A 15490-nucleotide genomic window follows, 5' to 3' on the forward strand; every position below is an offset into this window, starting at 1 on the left:
CCTTTCCTTGTGGAAACATCATTATTCGATTATGATTCTGTATTTAGTTATTCCCTTACGGGACTCAAGGCGGACAACAGATTATAAAAATGCTTGCTCGAGCCTCGTTAACTGAAGCGGCTATTCTCTCTTCGAGCATCTTTCCGTTGCAGGACTACAGCTCCCATCAGCCCCTGCAAGCACGCCAAATGGCCAGGGGATGCTGGGAGTCGTAGTACCGCATGTTCCGGCGGGCTATTAAATCTCCACACACTTAAAAAGGGCCTGGCTAAGAGGAGAAAGCGCCGCTAAGCTCACTCGGGCCTCACTTCTGAGGTGCGGAGGCCCAACTCTTGAAAGTATGGAGGCTCCTTTCCCGTATGAAAAGGGATACATGGGCGACGCCTCCTCTCAATCCTCCAGAAGGGAATCTTATTTATTAATTAATTTATTAGATTTATAAGATCTCAGGGTGAGTCATAGGTCAAGCGGCAGTTGTCTGAGGGGTGAGGATGAGGAGAGAACTACTGCTTCTCGCTCCATCCGGGCCTTTGTTTTCGCGGCGTGAGGGAAGCGCCGGCCGGGAAGGCGGGGTCGGGCGCCGACATCCGGGTCCTGGGGGATGGCCTCCCTGAGCCGCTGCATCCGGGTCCTTCTCTCGTGAGGGAAGTTGTCAGGAGGCGCGAGGGGTCCTGAAGCGGAGAACGAGAAGCCTCCGAGCTGCTCGCCGGGACCTCCCCACCCCCGCCGAAGGCCGCTCAGGTACGGGTTCTTCCTTGGGCAGCGAAGGGCCCGGACGCCGGAGGACCCGCCTTGTCCGCCTCCCTCAGCGGCTCGGGCGAGTCGGCGTAGGGAATCCTCCCCTCGCCTCTGCTTGCCCTGAAGGCCTGGCGGCGGTGCCCAGCCTTCTCTCGCCGCCCCGTGCGCGCTTACTCCACACACGCGATCTCGCGCTCACACGAGCGCTGCGAACCGACAGCAGCTGGCTAGGCAGTGTAAACCGGCGGCGTTTGTGTTTTGAGCGGGTTTGTGTTGCTTTCCCAGACAGGCGGTGTTGCATCCCCCCCCCCCCAAATTAGCCTTCAAACTCCTTTGCAGTGTCCCTTTATTGTGCGCATAAGCAGGGACCGCACCGTGCATGTTGTTGGGTTTGTTTTGCTTTTAGTACTTCGTTTCGCCTGTAGTTTTATTTCGCATTTTCATGCTGTGAACCAGCCCCGAGATCTTCGGGTCTTGAAGGGCGGCATACCGATTTAATAAAATAAATGGACGTCATTGGGCTGTGTGTGTGAGAAAGAGAGAGAATTTATGCACGGTAGTGCAGCAGCCTGAAAAGGTATTGATCTGCTGTTGCCTGATCAAAATACGAAACTTCGCAGGAAGTTTTGGAAGAGTGTGTTTTGTACATCTGACAGCTGAATGTGCATATATAGTGTAAACATAGGCAGACTACAAATTCAATGGCTCCTCCCGCAGAGACCTGCCCCTGTTTGGGTTAAAATCAGGGACGGAGGAGGTTGTTCTGCAGTTGAATAGGTTCATCCCTCTGAGGGCCTTTTCAGTGGCGCCCCATTTGTGTAACATCCTTCCAGCTTAAATAAGTTGGCAGTGATTCTTCTGTTAAACAGTTTTCACCCGCTGAAGCATGTGTTTATCAAGTAGAGTGGGGTTGTTGTTTTTTGCTGCATCCTGGTTTGCTGTCCTGCTTTGGTGGTTTTATTTGCCTGTTACTTGAGATTGCACCCTGTACTTGGATAATTTGTCAAGGAAGAAAGGATTATATCTACCTGTCTGGTAGGCAAGATTGGGACTCCAAACTATGTTAGAATTTGGGTACTGAAATGATCTCAATTTCTGTTCAAAAATATGACCAATGTTTTATTTTGTGTAATATCACTGTGCCCTTATAACTGGAACTTGTCTAGCACAAATAATTGCATCATATCATTGGAATCTTATTGGAATCTAAGAACAGCAGCAAAAAAAACACATATGTAACAATAATATGTTGTCTAGAAATATATGGTGCATCTCTGGTAGGGCATAGTATTATACCCCTAAAGCAGCTAGCACGTTTTGTTTCTTTTGCTATGGTAGTATAAACTCTTTGTTCCTTAACTTAAATAAGTATTCCTCCTCCGATAAGCTTGTCCTGTGTTAAAAAGGATTTGAATGGTTTGGGAGAAAGGGCCACAGTTCAGTTGTAGAGCGTCTGCTTTGCACACAGAACTCTCAGGTTCAATCCCTGCTGTCTCTAGGTAGGTTTAGGCATGGCCTCTGCCTGAAACTTTTGGAGAGCCTTTGCCGGTCAAAACTGACAGTACTGAGCTAGATGCACAATAGTCAGATTCAGTATAAAGCAGCCTTGTATGCTTGCTGCAACAGTAAGTCAACAAATGAATGATATTCTGTGAGTGCCAACAACAATTCCCATATCTCAAACATTAAATCAGAAGAGTTGCATGAGAAATGTGACGAGTTGTACAGTTGTAAAGTACTATGATATATGGAAGTGTGTACAATAATTATGGTTTAAGCCGACAAAAAACTGATAATGTCATATAATAGCATAGAGTACATAAATAACTTTCATGAGTCCTTCTTTCTTAAAGAATAAAAAAGTGACTTTGTGTGCATGGTTGGCCAACTCATTCCATAGGTGTGCTCAAATATATTTTATCAGTATTTAGGTGCCAGCATCAAATGTTTTATGGCAGCACAAATAGGTTCATAGAACTTAATTTGCCTGGCTCTCTGGGGATTGTGCCCATAGGTAATAATCCAGAAATGGTTACAACTTCATATTTAAACTGGTTTTATGAATGTGTGCTGTTTTAAGTGGGCATTGGATTTTGCTACTGTTTATTTTCAAGTTTTTTATGAGGCTGTAACATTTAGGTATAACTTCTGGACAGTAACAGAATTTCAGAATTACGGCACAGCACTTTTTGTGCAGCATAACTATATCCATGCAGATTAATAGATCTCACAATAGATAAGGTAAGCCTTAGAAGTTATATATATCTATTTGAAGCATCCCCCCCCCCCCCTATTTTTCAGGAGCCTCCTAACACTGGGAAGCAATGGAAGTAACAACAAGTCAAACGCAACCTTGCAATGAAAAGCAGCTGCCAAATTCTGAAGGTGGATACGTGTGGCAGGTTACCGACATGAATCGACTGCGTCGTTTCTTGTGTTTTGGTTCTGAGGGAGGTACTTACTACATCAAGGAACAAAAGTTGGGCTTTGAAAATGCAGATGCTCTGCTGAGGCTTATTGAAGATGGCAGAGGCTGTGACGTGGTACAGGAAATAAAGACGTTCAGTCAAGAAGGGAGGGCAGCAAAACAGGAGCCAGCATTGTTTGCACTTGCTGTTTGTTCACAGTGTTCTGATTCCAAAACAAAACAAGCAGCTTATAAGGCTGTCCCTGAAGTTTGTCGTATACCAACCCATCTCTTCACTTTCATTCAGTTTAAAAAGGATCTGAAGGAGGGCATGAAATGTGGCATGTGGGGCCGTGCCCTAAGAAAAGCTGTTGCGGAGTGGTACAATGGGAAGAATGACATGGCTATTGCTTTAGCGGTGACAAAATATAAGAAAAGAAATGGCTGGTGTCATAAAGATCTTCTCAGGTTATCCCATCTGAAGCCTGCAAATGAAGGTAACAACAACTGGGAATAATTGTCTGGAGTAAGCACTGTCTGTTTGAGTGTGTAAGAAATGAAAGAATGAGGAATGAAGCCTCCATAAAACTGGGGAGCTGTTGTTGCCCAGGCTCATTTAGACTTGCAGAAATGAGTGACCACACATTTTGAAATCAGATACTTAGAAGTATAACCATGTGGTTTTACTCATGGCTTTCATCGTAATGGGAGAAACTGTCCTTAGTCTGTTACTACCATGTTAAGTAGAATGACAAAAATCTCACTTTAAAAAAAAAAATCACTTTTTTACTTTATGCTTATGTATGGTCCGTTTCATTCTATACAGTAAAATGAAGGGAAAATGTGTCTCAAATAGCTAATAAATTATTGGTTTTTTACATTATAACTGAATTATCTCTGATCATAGTTTTGATATTTTTCTGCAAGCTGTAAATGTATTTATACTGATGTGCATTTGCATAATCTGCTGTAGATAAAAAACCTGGTCACTTCTTATTAACCATCCTGTTAATAAGCTGTTATGCAAGAGTTACTGAGTATAGCTTTTTTCTATTTCAACAGGCCTTGCCGTAGTCACTAAGTATGTAATGAAAGGGTGGAAGGAAGTCCAAGAAGCATATAAAGACAGCAAGCTTTCTCCTGAGACTGAAAAACTGATAAAATATTTGGAGGCAGTGGAGAGGGTGAAGCATACAAAGGATGAATTGGAAGTGATTCATTTGATAGAAGAATACAGTTTAGTTAGGGAACACCTTCTCACAAATCATTTGAAATCTAAAGAGGTGAGTGCATTAAATTTGTTATGTGCACTAACTGTGTAGTTAACGTGATGATGTGCAATTGCCTGTTGATTCTTAAATGGTTAAATGTAATATATCCTCATTTTAAAACACCATATCCTGGTCTTTCTATCTCAATCTGTACAAGGTGTGGAAAGCATTGTTACAGGAGATGCCCTTAACGGCAATGTTGAGGAATCTAGGAAAGATGACAGCAAATTCTGTTCTTGAACCGGGAAGCCCAGAAGTAGCAGCAGTTTGTGAAAGACTAAGAAACGAAAAACTTCTTAAAAAGGTGAGACTCTCATGTGTGTACTATGCTAATGCAGCTCTGTGCAGTTGAAGTAGATCATTCCAATAATAGAAATTGGTGTTGAAGGTGTAACTACACTTGCAACTAAAAACAGCAATTTCACTTAAGTGTGAAATTTTGATTGAAATATATTGAACCTGCAAACAGCGTAGAGATGGAAGAAAGTTGGCCACTATTTCTAGTTTAAGGAATTGCGGGTGTTGTGGATAAGGTTATAAAAACAAGAATCTTATGAGGTCTTTCTCCTGCACATTGCCATATGTTCAGGAAATCGATTGATCAAGGAAAATGTTGGGAAGCATTTTCTCAGAAAAGGATAAGTATTGTGGAATTGACAAAACAACGGCACATTATTACGATCTCCACCATTCTGAGTAGCATTTTAAAGGACCATCATTTTGTAGGAAGAACAAAAACCTTTTACTCAAATGGGAAATAAATCTTTCTTTTACTCAATTTGGAAGAGGGTTAATCCTGCAATGAGGGTTCTAGAGTAAAGTATGATGGAAAGAGTAGAAACACATTAATTGGAGGCAGAGGGTATTGATGTTTCAACATCTTAGATCTGATGTGAGGGCATCAGAGAGAAGTTGCTAAAAACAGCAACCCTAAAACAAATTGAAAACCTGGATATCTCAACATACAGTCGTACCTTGGTTCTCGAACAGAATGCGTTCCGGGAGTCCGTTTGACTCCTGGAACCATTCGAAAACCAAGGCGCGGCTTCTGATTGGCTGCAGGAGCGTCCCTCAGGCAATCAGAAGTTGTGGAAGCCACACCGGACGTTTGACTTCCAAAAATCATTCGAAACCCAGAACACTCACTTCTGGGTTTCGATTGTTAGGGAGCCAAGGCATTTGAAATCCAATGTACAACAGTACATTGTGTGGACATCTTGAAAGCCCCCTTTTGGTGTAAAGTGAAGATTACACAAAAGTTCAGAAAAAAAAATGTAAGCTAGGATGGTCAGAAGACAACTTAAGATGACAACACTTTTTTTTGTATTTAGAATATTGTTTTGTCAATTATATGTCTTTGAGAATGCAGCCCTCTTTTTCTAGGCTCGAATACATCCATTCCATGTTTTGGTTGCACTAGAAAACTACAAAGGAGAACGTGGTTATCGGGGAAAACTTCGCTGGCAGCCTGATAATGATATTTTGGAAGCACTTGATGCCTCATTTTACAAGACCTTCAAGGTAGTTGTCAGTTGTAGCTGCAGAAGTTCACACCTGTTTTAACAGCATGTTGATTTAACCTTTATTTTGAATCTATCCATACATACACATATAGTATCAGCCTCCAGATGAGCAATCTTCATTTAAGAGAGTATTCAATTTTAATAATAAAGGTTTAAGGACAGGATGATCAGAGTGTCTTAAGGACTCTGAAAAACAGAAATCTTTTGCTTCTCTGCCTCCTTTCTTGTCCTGGCTAAGTCCCATGGAGACCCATTCTGCAGATTACGCTGCTTCAGCCACTTCCTCCTTCTGAGTTCTCTGAGGCCTTGTATTTGGGGGAGAGAGAGATTATAAAGAACAACATCTTGTGCATCCTTCTCATACTGTGTGGTCTTCTAGTTCTGGGCAACAGCCAATGTTGTGCCTGTAGCGTGACTTCCTTTGCTCGAGGGTCCCTCAAACAGACCTGGAGACTTGTGGGGAACAAGGGGATGGGGGACGGGACGATGACAACCATTTTGCACAAGCTGCTTCCTTTACTGTGAGAAGCGAAGTTACAGGGAACCAGGCAGAGGGCCTTCTTGGTAGTGCTGCCCTCCGTGTGGAACACCCTCCCCTCAGATGTCAAGAAGATAAAGAACACAACCTTTAGAAGACATCTGAAGGCAGCCCTGTATTGGGAAGTTTTTAATGCTTGATACTTTACTGTGTTTTTAAATATGCTGCCCAGAGTGGCTGGGGAAACCCAGCCAGATGGATGGGGTATAAATAATAAAAGTATTTATTTTTATCATCATCATCATTATTATTAGCAATTGACATAGTTTGGACATCACCCTCTTTTTCTTCAAGGTAGCAATTGCTTGTTCTCAATGTATGCTTATGCTATGAAAGCATAATAATAACAACCACTCTCCCAATTTACCTCTCACACTCTTTCTTTAGACAATGGAGCCAACAGGGAAGCGTTTCATGCTTGCAATTGATGTCAGTGACTCTATGTTCCAAAAGGTTTTGGGTAGTGTGCTGAATGCTAGTACAGTTGCTGCAGCAATGTGTATGGTAAGTTACGTTTGTTTCACCAAATTATTTCAACCCAAATTTGAATGCTGAAGTAGCTTGCTGTTGTCTTTCATGCCCAGACATGCACGCTGTCTACAGACCTAATCAAGAGACACTTAAAAACTTAAGTGGGGGTAGTGTAAGAGAGTAGCTTAGTGAGTCTTTCCTCATTTTTTAAAAACAATTACTTTAAAAGATAAAAGCATGCTTGCAAAGCAAACGTAATAACCCCATCGAAATTTTTATCATCTAAAAGTATAATGCAGATAATCATGCATGTATTTGGGGTGGTTGTGGAAAACAAACAAACAACTTAGTGAGGGAGCAGTGTCCTCCTTTCTGCTCCCAAATGTCTCACATTAGCACATTTAGAGCAATGCATAGAGATGTGAAGGCCTGGGGGAAGTACAGGAAAATTGGGGGGAAATGGGTTTCCTCCCAATTTTTCCATTTTCTCCCCAGGCCTTCACATCTCTAGGGAGGCACGAAGGAGCCAGCTTGAGCAGCAAAAGAGATACAAGAGGATGGAGGGATCTGCTAAAGAGTGATAAGTTTGACGTGAGAAGTGCAATAGGAGAGGAGTTGAAGGGGAAATGTGGATATAGCAATGGACACTGTGAAAATCTTGAGACAGACAGTGGTACTCTTAGGTCTCCCTTCAGAACATAGAACACAAAATGAAAATAACATGGCTTCATTTTCTGTTTTCTGTTTTGTTTAACACTCTTACCAGGTTGTTGCACGAACTGAAAAAGATTCTCATATTGTTGCCTTTTCCCATGAAATGGTCCCTTGCTCGGTGACTGAGGACATGACATTACCTCAAGTGTTACATAAGATGTCTGAGGTATCTAAAGCGTTTATATTTGTCTCTAATTTTATATGTGGAAGTTCAACTAATTGTCCTGAATTGCAAAAAGGGAATACTGGTAAACTTTCTCCCTCATTTTGAACAAAATATTTTATAAATAATATTTTGAAGTATTTTGTTCACTTTCAGATTATTTTTTCACCTTTAAATTAAACTGAAGCTGCTTTTGATAATATTTTCATGCAGTTTTCACTGTTCTCCAATCTATATATAATCCTATACATATGGACTTGGATGCAAATCCACTTGTGTTCAATGGGATTTTCCATCTAGTAAGTATATTTAAGATCTTAAAATCTGTGATTAGTTTGTTTGAAAAGATGGAATTGAGAACTTCAACATCAATAGACACAACAAAAATATAGAACTAAAATTCATTTTTGCTATTGAACATCATTATATGTACATGACACTTTACATAGTTGCATGCCAAAATCGAAGAAAAACAAAACCGAGGAAGACCAAGGGCAGTTGCCTGTATTTAAGCTTTGTCGCAGTTGAGGCTGAGCATAGATTTGAAGTGATATTGGAAGGCAGAGGGAGAAAGAAAGAGACATTATATAGGAGTTCTAAGGATAAGGGACAGAAAGAGAATGTGGCTAACACTGTTGTAAGAATAGGAGTCTTTGGGTCAATTGCTGGCAATAGAGTTTGAGTAAATGTTGTGGACAGGGATGTAAAAGGAAATAAGAGCACAGAGAGATACTAGGGCAAAACCTTGGAGAGCTATATGGGTAAAAACAAAAAGTTTATCCTGGATGCTGAAGAGTATAGGAAGTCGTCAGGGATTTGCGGAGGGCTTCTCAGAGTGCACCAGTGTGAGAGATGAGTAGAGTTTTGAACCGAAGTACAGTTCCCATCTAAAACGTCTGCTGACTTGTTTTGTTAATAATGGTTTCTTATTTTTCCTAGATTCCAATGGGTGCCACAGATTGCTCTCTTCCAATGCTATGGGCTCAGAAGACAGGTGTAGCTGTTGATGTCTTTATTGTGTTAACAGATAATGAGACATTTGCTGGAGATACTCATCCTGCCACAGCCTTGAGGACGTATAGAGAGGTAAAATGCCCTTTGTACAACTTTGCCATGAAGTTGTTTCTGTAGGAAATAGCTGATTTTTAAATAGTTCCCAGCTTTTAAAAGGATGACTGCTATGTCGCAGAAATAAAAACTCTTTAGAATCATTTATGCGTGGCAGTTGAAACTACAATATTAGTGGCTGGCACACTGTTAAAAATATTCCAGTTTGCAACAGCAGCACTCAAAAATAAAGCATTTTCTTCAAACATTTTGCTCACTTCACATTTACTCTGGTCAGTATCAGTGTAAGATGCTGTACTTTGTGGCTCTGCATCATAGTCAACCAGACTTGTGCATGTGTGGCTATAAAAGCTCTCCAAAAGCCAAGCCGGGCCAATAAGAAAATGATTTCCGTAGGTAGGACAGATAGGCAATGGCAGTACAACCTCTCTTTTGTCCTAATGTGCAGCAGCAGGGGATGTTACTGTACTGGAAAACAGATGGAATTGGAAACCCAGGGAAATTGTCAATGAATACTTTGCATGCAAAGAGGTGGGGCAGGTCAGCCGGGTTTCCTGTATCTGTCACAGTAAAGTGTAAAAGACTTGGCTTTTGTAAAGAGTTCATACTTGGTTGTGCAGCTGCACACTGGAAAAAACATGTTTCTTTTTCTTCTTCCTTTAGAGAATGGGTATTCCATCCAAGCTGATAGTTTGTGGGTTGACATCCAACAGTTTTACCATTGCAGACCCAGATGACAGAGGCATGCTGGACATTTGTGGCTTTGACACAGGAGCACCAGATGTCATTCGAAACTTCACTTTGGATTTGATTTAAATCTGTGAGCACCTGCTTTACTGAATCTGTTACTTGCTGAAGACTTTGACCTGGGACTTACCAGTCGGATTGACTGACTGTACTAACTTATGACTGAGTTTGACTCATCAATTGGAAAGTTGAACTTTTTTAAAGGGGATGTACAGACACGTAGAGGCAGAATCCACTTTCTGGGGAGATTGTTTACGTCTGTTGCATATAGTTTTAAAATAGCAGTGGAAGGCCTTATAGAAATACCTATGGAACACCATATGTGTTTAATTTTATTAATAGCTTACCAATAGCAAGGTATTCCATCAATTTATACATTATTTTCTGAGAATAATTTTATTCTGTTACTTCCAGGATGGGAAGTGATTTTAAGATTTTTACATTGTGTTGGGTTAATAACTGTTTGCTTGAGTAGCTGTTACTCATTGTATTGAAAAGGAAAAGTGAGACCAAGTCTGCACTACAGGTTAACTCACTTTTATTAATGTGTGTTGGTTCACATTGTGTACACCACACTTAATTTTAGCAACTTGCTGCTTTCAGTGCTCCTTTTATTTGTAGGGGGTTCTGTTTCTATAAGTGTTGGGATATTTTTTTGGACAACTGGATTGTCCCAAGGGATATGTGGGTGGTGTTTGGTCTTCAGCCTCCTCCTTCATCATTCCTTGTTTCAAAACAAGTCTTGCAAGAATTGCACGATTTCGTAGTCATGCATTCTCATCACACTAATTCACGAATAAGCATATTTTAAATTTTATACGTTTGCTGATACGAAGAAGGATCACCAAGCAAGTTTGTCTTTTTGCACATTTTAATCAAAGGCAAATGAAATTACAAACCTCACCATTTGAAGCACAGGGACAAAGAAGTAGAGAGGATTGTTGGCAAAGATAAAAATTGGGACAAGTAATTTCATGCTAGTAAATGGTGTAGGGAATATGCCCTGAAACAGTCTTTTAAGTGTGACAGCACTGAACCTGTACAGGTTTCCAGGTATTTTGAGTGCAGTTGATACCAGTGAGAAGCTAAATTCTAGTCAACAGTGATTTGTGGTATACTATTAGTGCAGGCAAAGCCCATGGACCAACCTTGTAGTTTTCACCTCTGCTATGTATAATAGGGAAATGCTTATGGAATGCACTAGACCACACAACTGTGATAGGGGTACAAAAGCTACATATATTTTAAACTGAACGGGGGAGTTTTAATTAAATTATAATGGATTTTTTTGGTCTTTTCCGGAGCTGAATGTATTGGTACATACTACTACCATTACCTTATCTATGAGCATTATAGGTAACAAACTGCCCTTCTTTATGCCTTGTTCACTTTGTTCAAAACCCATTTCCTTCCACCAGCTTCTACGGAAAGTTTTAATATATTGAGTTCTTCTTTACAGGGCACTAGTGTTAATCAGTGCAACTGGTAGAGCAAAATTGATACTTATGCATGTATACTGGAGTCCTGAAATATGCCATATAATACAAAAAATAACAACCACATCTTTCCTTTCTGATGTTTTAGTCCTAGGTTGATAAATTTCTTTCAAGTGTTCTTTTGAAAACACTTCTCAATGCAAACACTAATCTAATGTCAAAATCCAGGGTAATTATAGCAAAGTAATTACACAGTGCATTCTGCAAACATTTTATAGTCCACAATTTGTATAGGCCTCAGCCTAGTAAACATTTGATTAAATTGTAATGAGCAGGGATGCAGCAACTGCCTGCATCTTATCCAGTCAAAAGTGTTTGCACTGCATTTTGTGTAAAGTACCTACTATAGGTACTTGCATTTTTTCACAACTTCAGAATGTTACTTGCAAATGCTATCCCCCCCCCCTTTTTAATTCTTAAAATGGCTAGAGAATCCAGGAAATCACAATTTGCAATTGTTGAAGGATGTGCATCTAGTAGTTATGTAAGTAGTGGCATATGTTTAATACAGGACTGCAAAGTTTGACTAAGTGTAGAATAATTCATTAAATTTTTTGATCAAAAAGATTAATAGAGTAACACATTTTCAATAATAGTAATGTAAGTACTTCACCTGGAAATTCCAGGCATTGTCTTAGAAAAGTCCAAGATTAATATATTCAAGATAATTAATAATTTGGTACCTGGAGTACTGTGTCCAGTTCTGGGCACCACAGTTCAAGAAGGACACTGACAAACTAGAACGTGTACAGAGGAGGGCAACCAAAATGGTCAAAGGCCTGGAAACAATGCCTTATGAGGATCGGCTAAGGGAGCTGGGCATGTTTAGCCTGGAGAAGAGGAGGTTAAGGGGGGATATGATAGCCATGTTCAAATATATAAAAGGATGTCACATAGAGGAGGGAGAAAGGTTGTTTTCTGCTGCTCCAGAGAAGCGGACACGGAGCAATGGATCCAAACTACAAGAAAGAAGATTCCACCTAAACATTAGGAAGAACTTCCTGACAGTAAGAGCTGTTCGACAGTGGAATTTGCTGCCAAGGAGTGTGGTGGAGTCTCCTTCTTTGGAGGTCTTTAAGCAGAGGCTTGACAACCATATGTCAGGAGTGCTCTGATGGTGTTTCCTGCTTGGCAGGGGGTTGGACTCGATGACCCTTGTGGTCTCTTCCAACTCTATGATTCTATGATTCTATGATTCTATGATTCTATGGTACAGTTCTTTAGAAGGAGATTGTTTCTGTAATTGCCAAGATGCATAGTTACTTTTCTGCCCTTCACAGAAGCAGCCATCCATCAGAAGCAGCTATATTTAAAATATTGCCGTATGAAGTACTTGTGGCTGCAATCTCTTGTCTAATTTTTTTTATTAAAGGAGGCAAGTGTCTAAAAATGTTACCATAACACTCTGCTGCTTTTCTAATATCTTGGGTGATATTTGTTTTAGATTAGCTGTTGTGTACATAGCAGGCATTATTTCCTTCTTGTTAAAAGATAATAATTCTGTTAGGAGTATTATGCCTCTTCCTGTAGAGAGGTGCCCTACATGGATTAGATGCATGATTGATCAACAAATACTATTGACAGTTTCTGACCAAATGAACAGAACTACTGCCCTCTCCCTAGGTATGAGAATATCAAAAGCACAGAAAATGGTGAATGATAGAATAGGAAATTGCTGCTAAGTGTGAAAATAGTTGCTACACATACAACGTTACTAACATAAAGTATGTTTTTTTACAGCGTTGGTAAAAGTTTGGTGTAAACATTAGGCGAGTCAGAATAAGTTAATTGTTCAAGTAGAAAGAAGCTGACATGACTTTGTGTGGCTTTAGCACAAATTTGATTCATTGAAAACTAAAAGGAATAGCTGTAACTACTATATTTGTACGCTTTCAAAATTAAGTACAGTTAACTCGTGTTATACACATTTCGCTTGTGTGCATTCAGTTTTATGCACTTGGCAAGTTAAAAGCAAACAAACAAGGAGGCAGACCTAAAAAACCCCCCTAACCTTCACAATTCCATCCATCATTGCATCCAGTATGTTTTGACTATATGTAATTTTCACTTCATGCATTACCCCTGGCATGTAACTCCCACGTAAGTTTGAGAGTTGCCTGTTTCCAGTTGTTTTGCAGGCTGAGATTTAGGGCCTGTTCCTTTGTAGAGGAATGCCAGTGGATTTGCAGGAAAGATGCAGACTAAACCAGGGGAGGCTGATTGGTGACTTCCAGATGTTGCTGGACTCTTAACACCCATCAGACCTTGACAGCATATCCAGTAATGATGGGAGTTGTAATACAGCAGTGTCTGAAGGTCCACTGGTTGGCCACTCCCCTGTCATAAACATTGGTGAGATTTTGAAGAGTTAATAGTACTAACACTAATAATTTTATTATTTGTATTCCGCCCATCTGACTGGGTTGCCCCAGCCACTCTGGGCGGCTCCCAACAGAATATTAAAAACACAATAAAACATCAAACATTAAAACTGTCCTTAAACAGGGCTGCCTTCAGATATCTTCTCAAAGTCAATTAGTTGTTTATTTCCTTGACATTTGATGGGAGGGCATTCCCGCAGGGTGGGCTCCACCACCAAAAAGGCCTTCTGCCTGGTTCCCTGTAGCTTCACTTCTCTTCACTTCTGAGGGAACCGCCAGAAGGCCCTCAGAGCTGGACCTCAGCAGAATGATGGAGGTTAACACACTCCTTCAGGTATACAGGGCCAAAGCTATGTGTGCCAGGTTATGTCGCTATGCCTTGTAGAATTTTGCTTCCTACCCCATTAAAGGGTAGTAACTCCACTCCACCCACATAATACATTGCTTTTGAGATTTCCCTTGGCCTCAGAAGAGATTTTCTATATGGCTATAGAGTGGGTTGGCTGTTGAGGAAATGCTAGTCAAAGTCTTCTAAGAGCATATTGCATTACTGGTTGTGCAGTTTTGATGCCTCTTTCAGCAAAGCTGTTTCCCCCCCTCTTTGACGTTTCTTACAGACACTAATCTATGATACACAAAGTATTGGTTCTAGGTCTGTTATTTTGATTAGGCTAGCTGTTTTTATTCTCCAGAACTCCTGAGTCGACTTCGTTGAAAAATGCTCATTGTTTGACACACTCCAGGAATGTAAAAGAGCATGGAAAAAGCCAGATGTCATTTGTGACCTGCCTGCCAGATGGCATTCAGAATTCAGTTGTTCAAGCAAATGATCTGAATTGCCTTTCCAGGCATGGCCAAACTTGGCCCTCCAGTTCCCATCATCCCTAACCACTGGTCCTGTTAGCTAGGGATGATGGGAGTTGTAGTCCCAAAACACCTGGAGGGCCAAGTTTGGCCATGCCTGCCCCAAACAATATCATTGATCCTTTTAGATCAATTCATGGACGTTGTGCCAATATTTTATGAAAAAATGTAGGAGTTAAGCCCCGTTTTGCAGAAGTTCATCTACACTATCCAAATGTTTCTCAGGGTTATGGCTAGCTATTCTGATTTTGATGTCAATATGCTATGAAATTCAATCCTGCCTTTTTCTGGCTGTGTTGCAGAAGCAGCAGAGTGTAGCAGGTAAGGAGGAAGGAAGGAAGGGAGGGAGCAGCAAATTCAGAGTAGAAGGTGAGGTGTCATAATTGGTCCTGCATCCAAGATGGTTAAAGGCTCTTAATCATTCTTCTATGTGCTAGTTATCTCTGTTGTGTCCTCTATTCTGGGCACCCTTGTATTGCAAACAAATTGTACAGATCTCAATGGGACATAGTAAAATAGGTTTATGTGGGCAGAACAGGCCAGACTTCAGTTGGTTACTGGGTAGGTAGCATCAAAGTGTTGCTATAGGACAGGTTGCTAAACAGCTATGAGCGATTGAGTGCTTGAAGAAATTGAATGAATGCTTCTGCAAAAAGAAAAACAAAAATAGTTGGTATTTGGGCAAACAAACAGTTAATTCTGAGTTAAAAGTTTTTCATATGCTCATTATAATGGAACTAAGTTATTAACTCTGGGAAAGTCCAATAAATGTCACTGTGGAGCTGCTACTTGAGGAGTCTCTAGAAAAGAGGATGCAGAAATGCAAAACTAATACTGAGAAATGATTGTAGGAATAGCATACATGGGTACTTGGGGGTGGAAGAATAAAAAATTAAGGCCCTAATGCTAAAAGAAGTATTGAGAAGGAAACTGTATTTCCTGGAAAGTGTGTTGATTCCTTCAAGTGCATGTCTTTCTTCAAATGGTAAGACACATAATTACAAAAACGGTCTAAATTATTAATCAGAAAAAGGAAGACTTTAGCAGGACTGATGAACGTGCAGAGATGAGAAAAAAATTGATCTCTTTGAAAAGGGATGCAATTAGCA

General features: G+C 40.5%; 2 protein-coding genes across 2 annotated transcripts in view; one reads left to right on the forward strand and one right to left on the reverse strand.

Annotated features, from left to right (window-relative positions):
* GLRX2 (glutaredoxin 2) overlaps positions 1 to 15490 on the reverse strand; it is a 264490-nt gene that overhangs the window by 233406 nt on the left and 15594 nt on the right. The gene's annotated exons all lie outside the window — the stretch shown is intronic.
* On the forward strand, positions 235 to 11200 carry RO60 (Ro60, Y RNA binding protein). Its single transcript, XM_083445337.1, has 9 exons — positions 235 to 741; positions 3040 to 3642; positions 4208 to 4428; positions 4574 to 4720; positions 5800 to 5937; positions 6865 to 6981; positions 7715 to 7828; positions 8765 to 8911; positions 9557 to 11200. Exons 2-9 carry the CDS (start codon positions 3063 to 3065, stop codon positions 9707 to 9709), a joined length of 1617 nt encoding a protein of 538 aa, XP_083301463.1. The 5' UTR covers positions 235 to 741; positions 3040 to 3062; the 3' UTR covers positions 9710 to 11200.

Source organism: Podarcis tiliguerta (assembly GCF_965153285.1).
Source record: "Podarcis tiliguerta genome assembly, chromosome: 6".
NCBI classification, from domain to species: Eukaryota; Metazoa; Chordata; class Lepidosauria; order Squamata; family Lacertidae; genus Podarcis; species Podarcis tiliguerta.

Bases quoted from the DNA above. Each gene is read 5' to 3' on its own strand.
- RO60 (XM_083445337.1), top strand. From the start codon at position 3,063: ATGGAAGTAACAACAAGTCAAACGCAACCTTGCAATGAAAAGCAGCTG. The intron at 3,643-4,207 runs GTAACAACAACT...CTATTTCAACAG, and splicing joins TCTGAAGCCTGCAAATGAAG to GCCTTGCCGTAGTCACTAAG. The intron at 4,429-4,573 runs GTGAGTGCATTA...AATCTGTACAAG, and splicing joins ATCATTTGAAATCTAAAGAG to GTGTGGAAAGCATTGTTACA.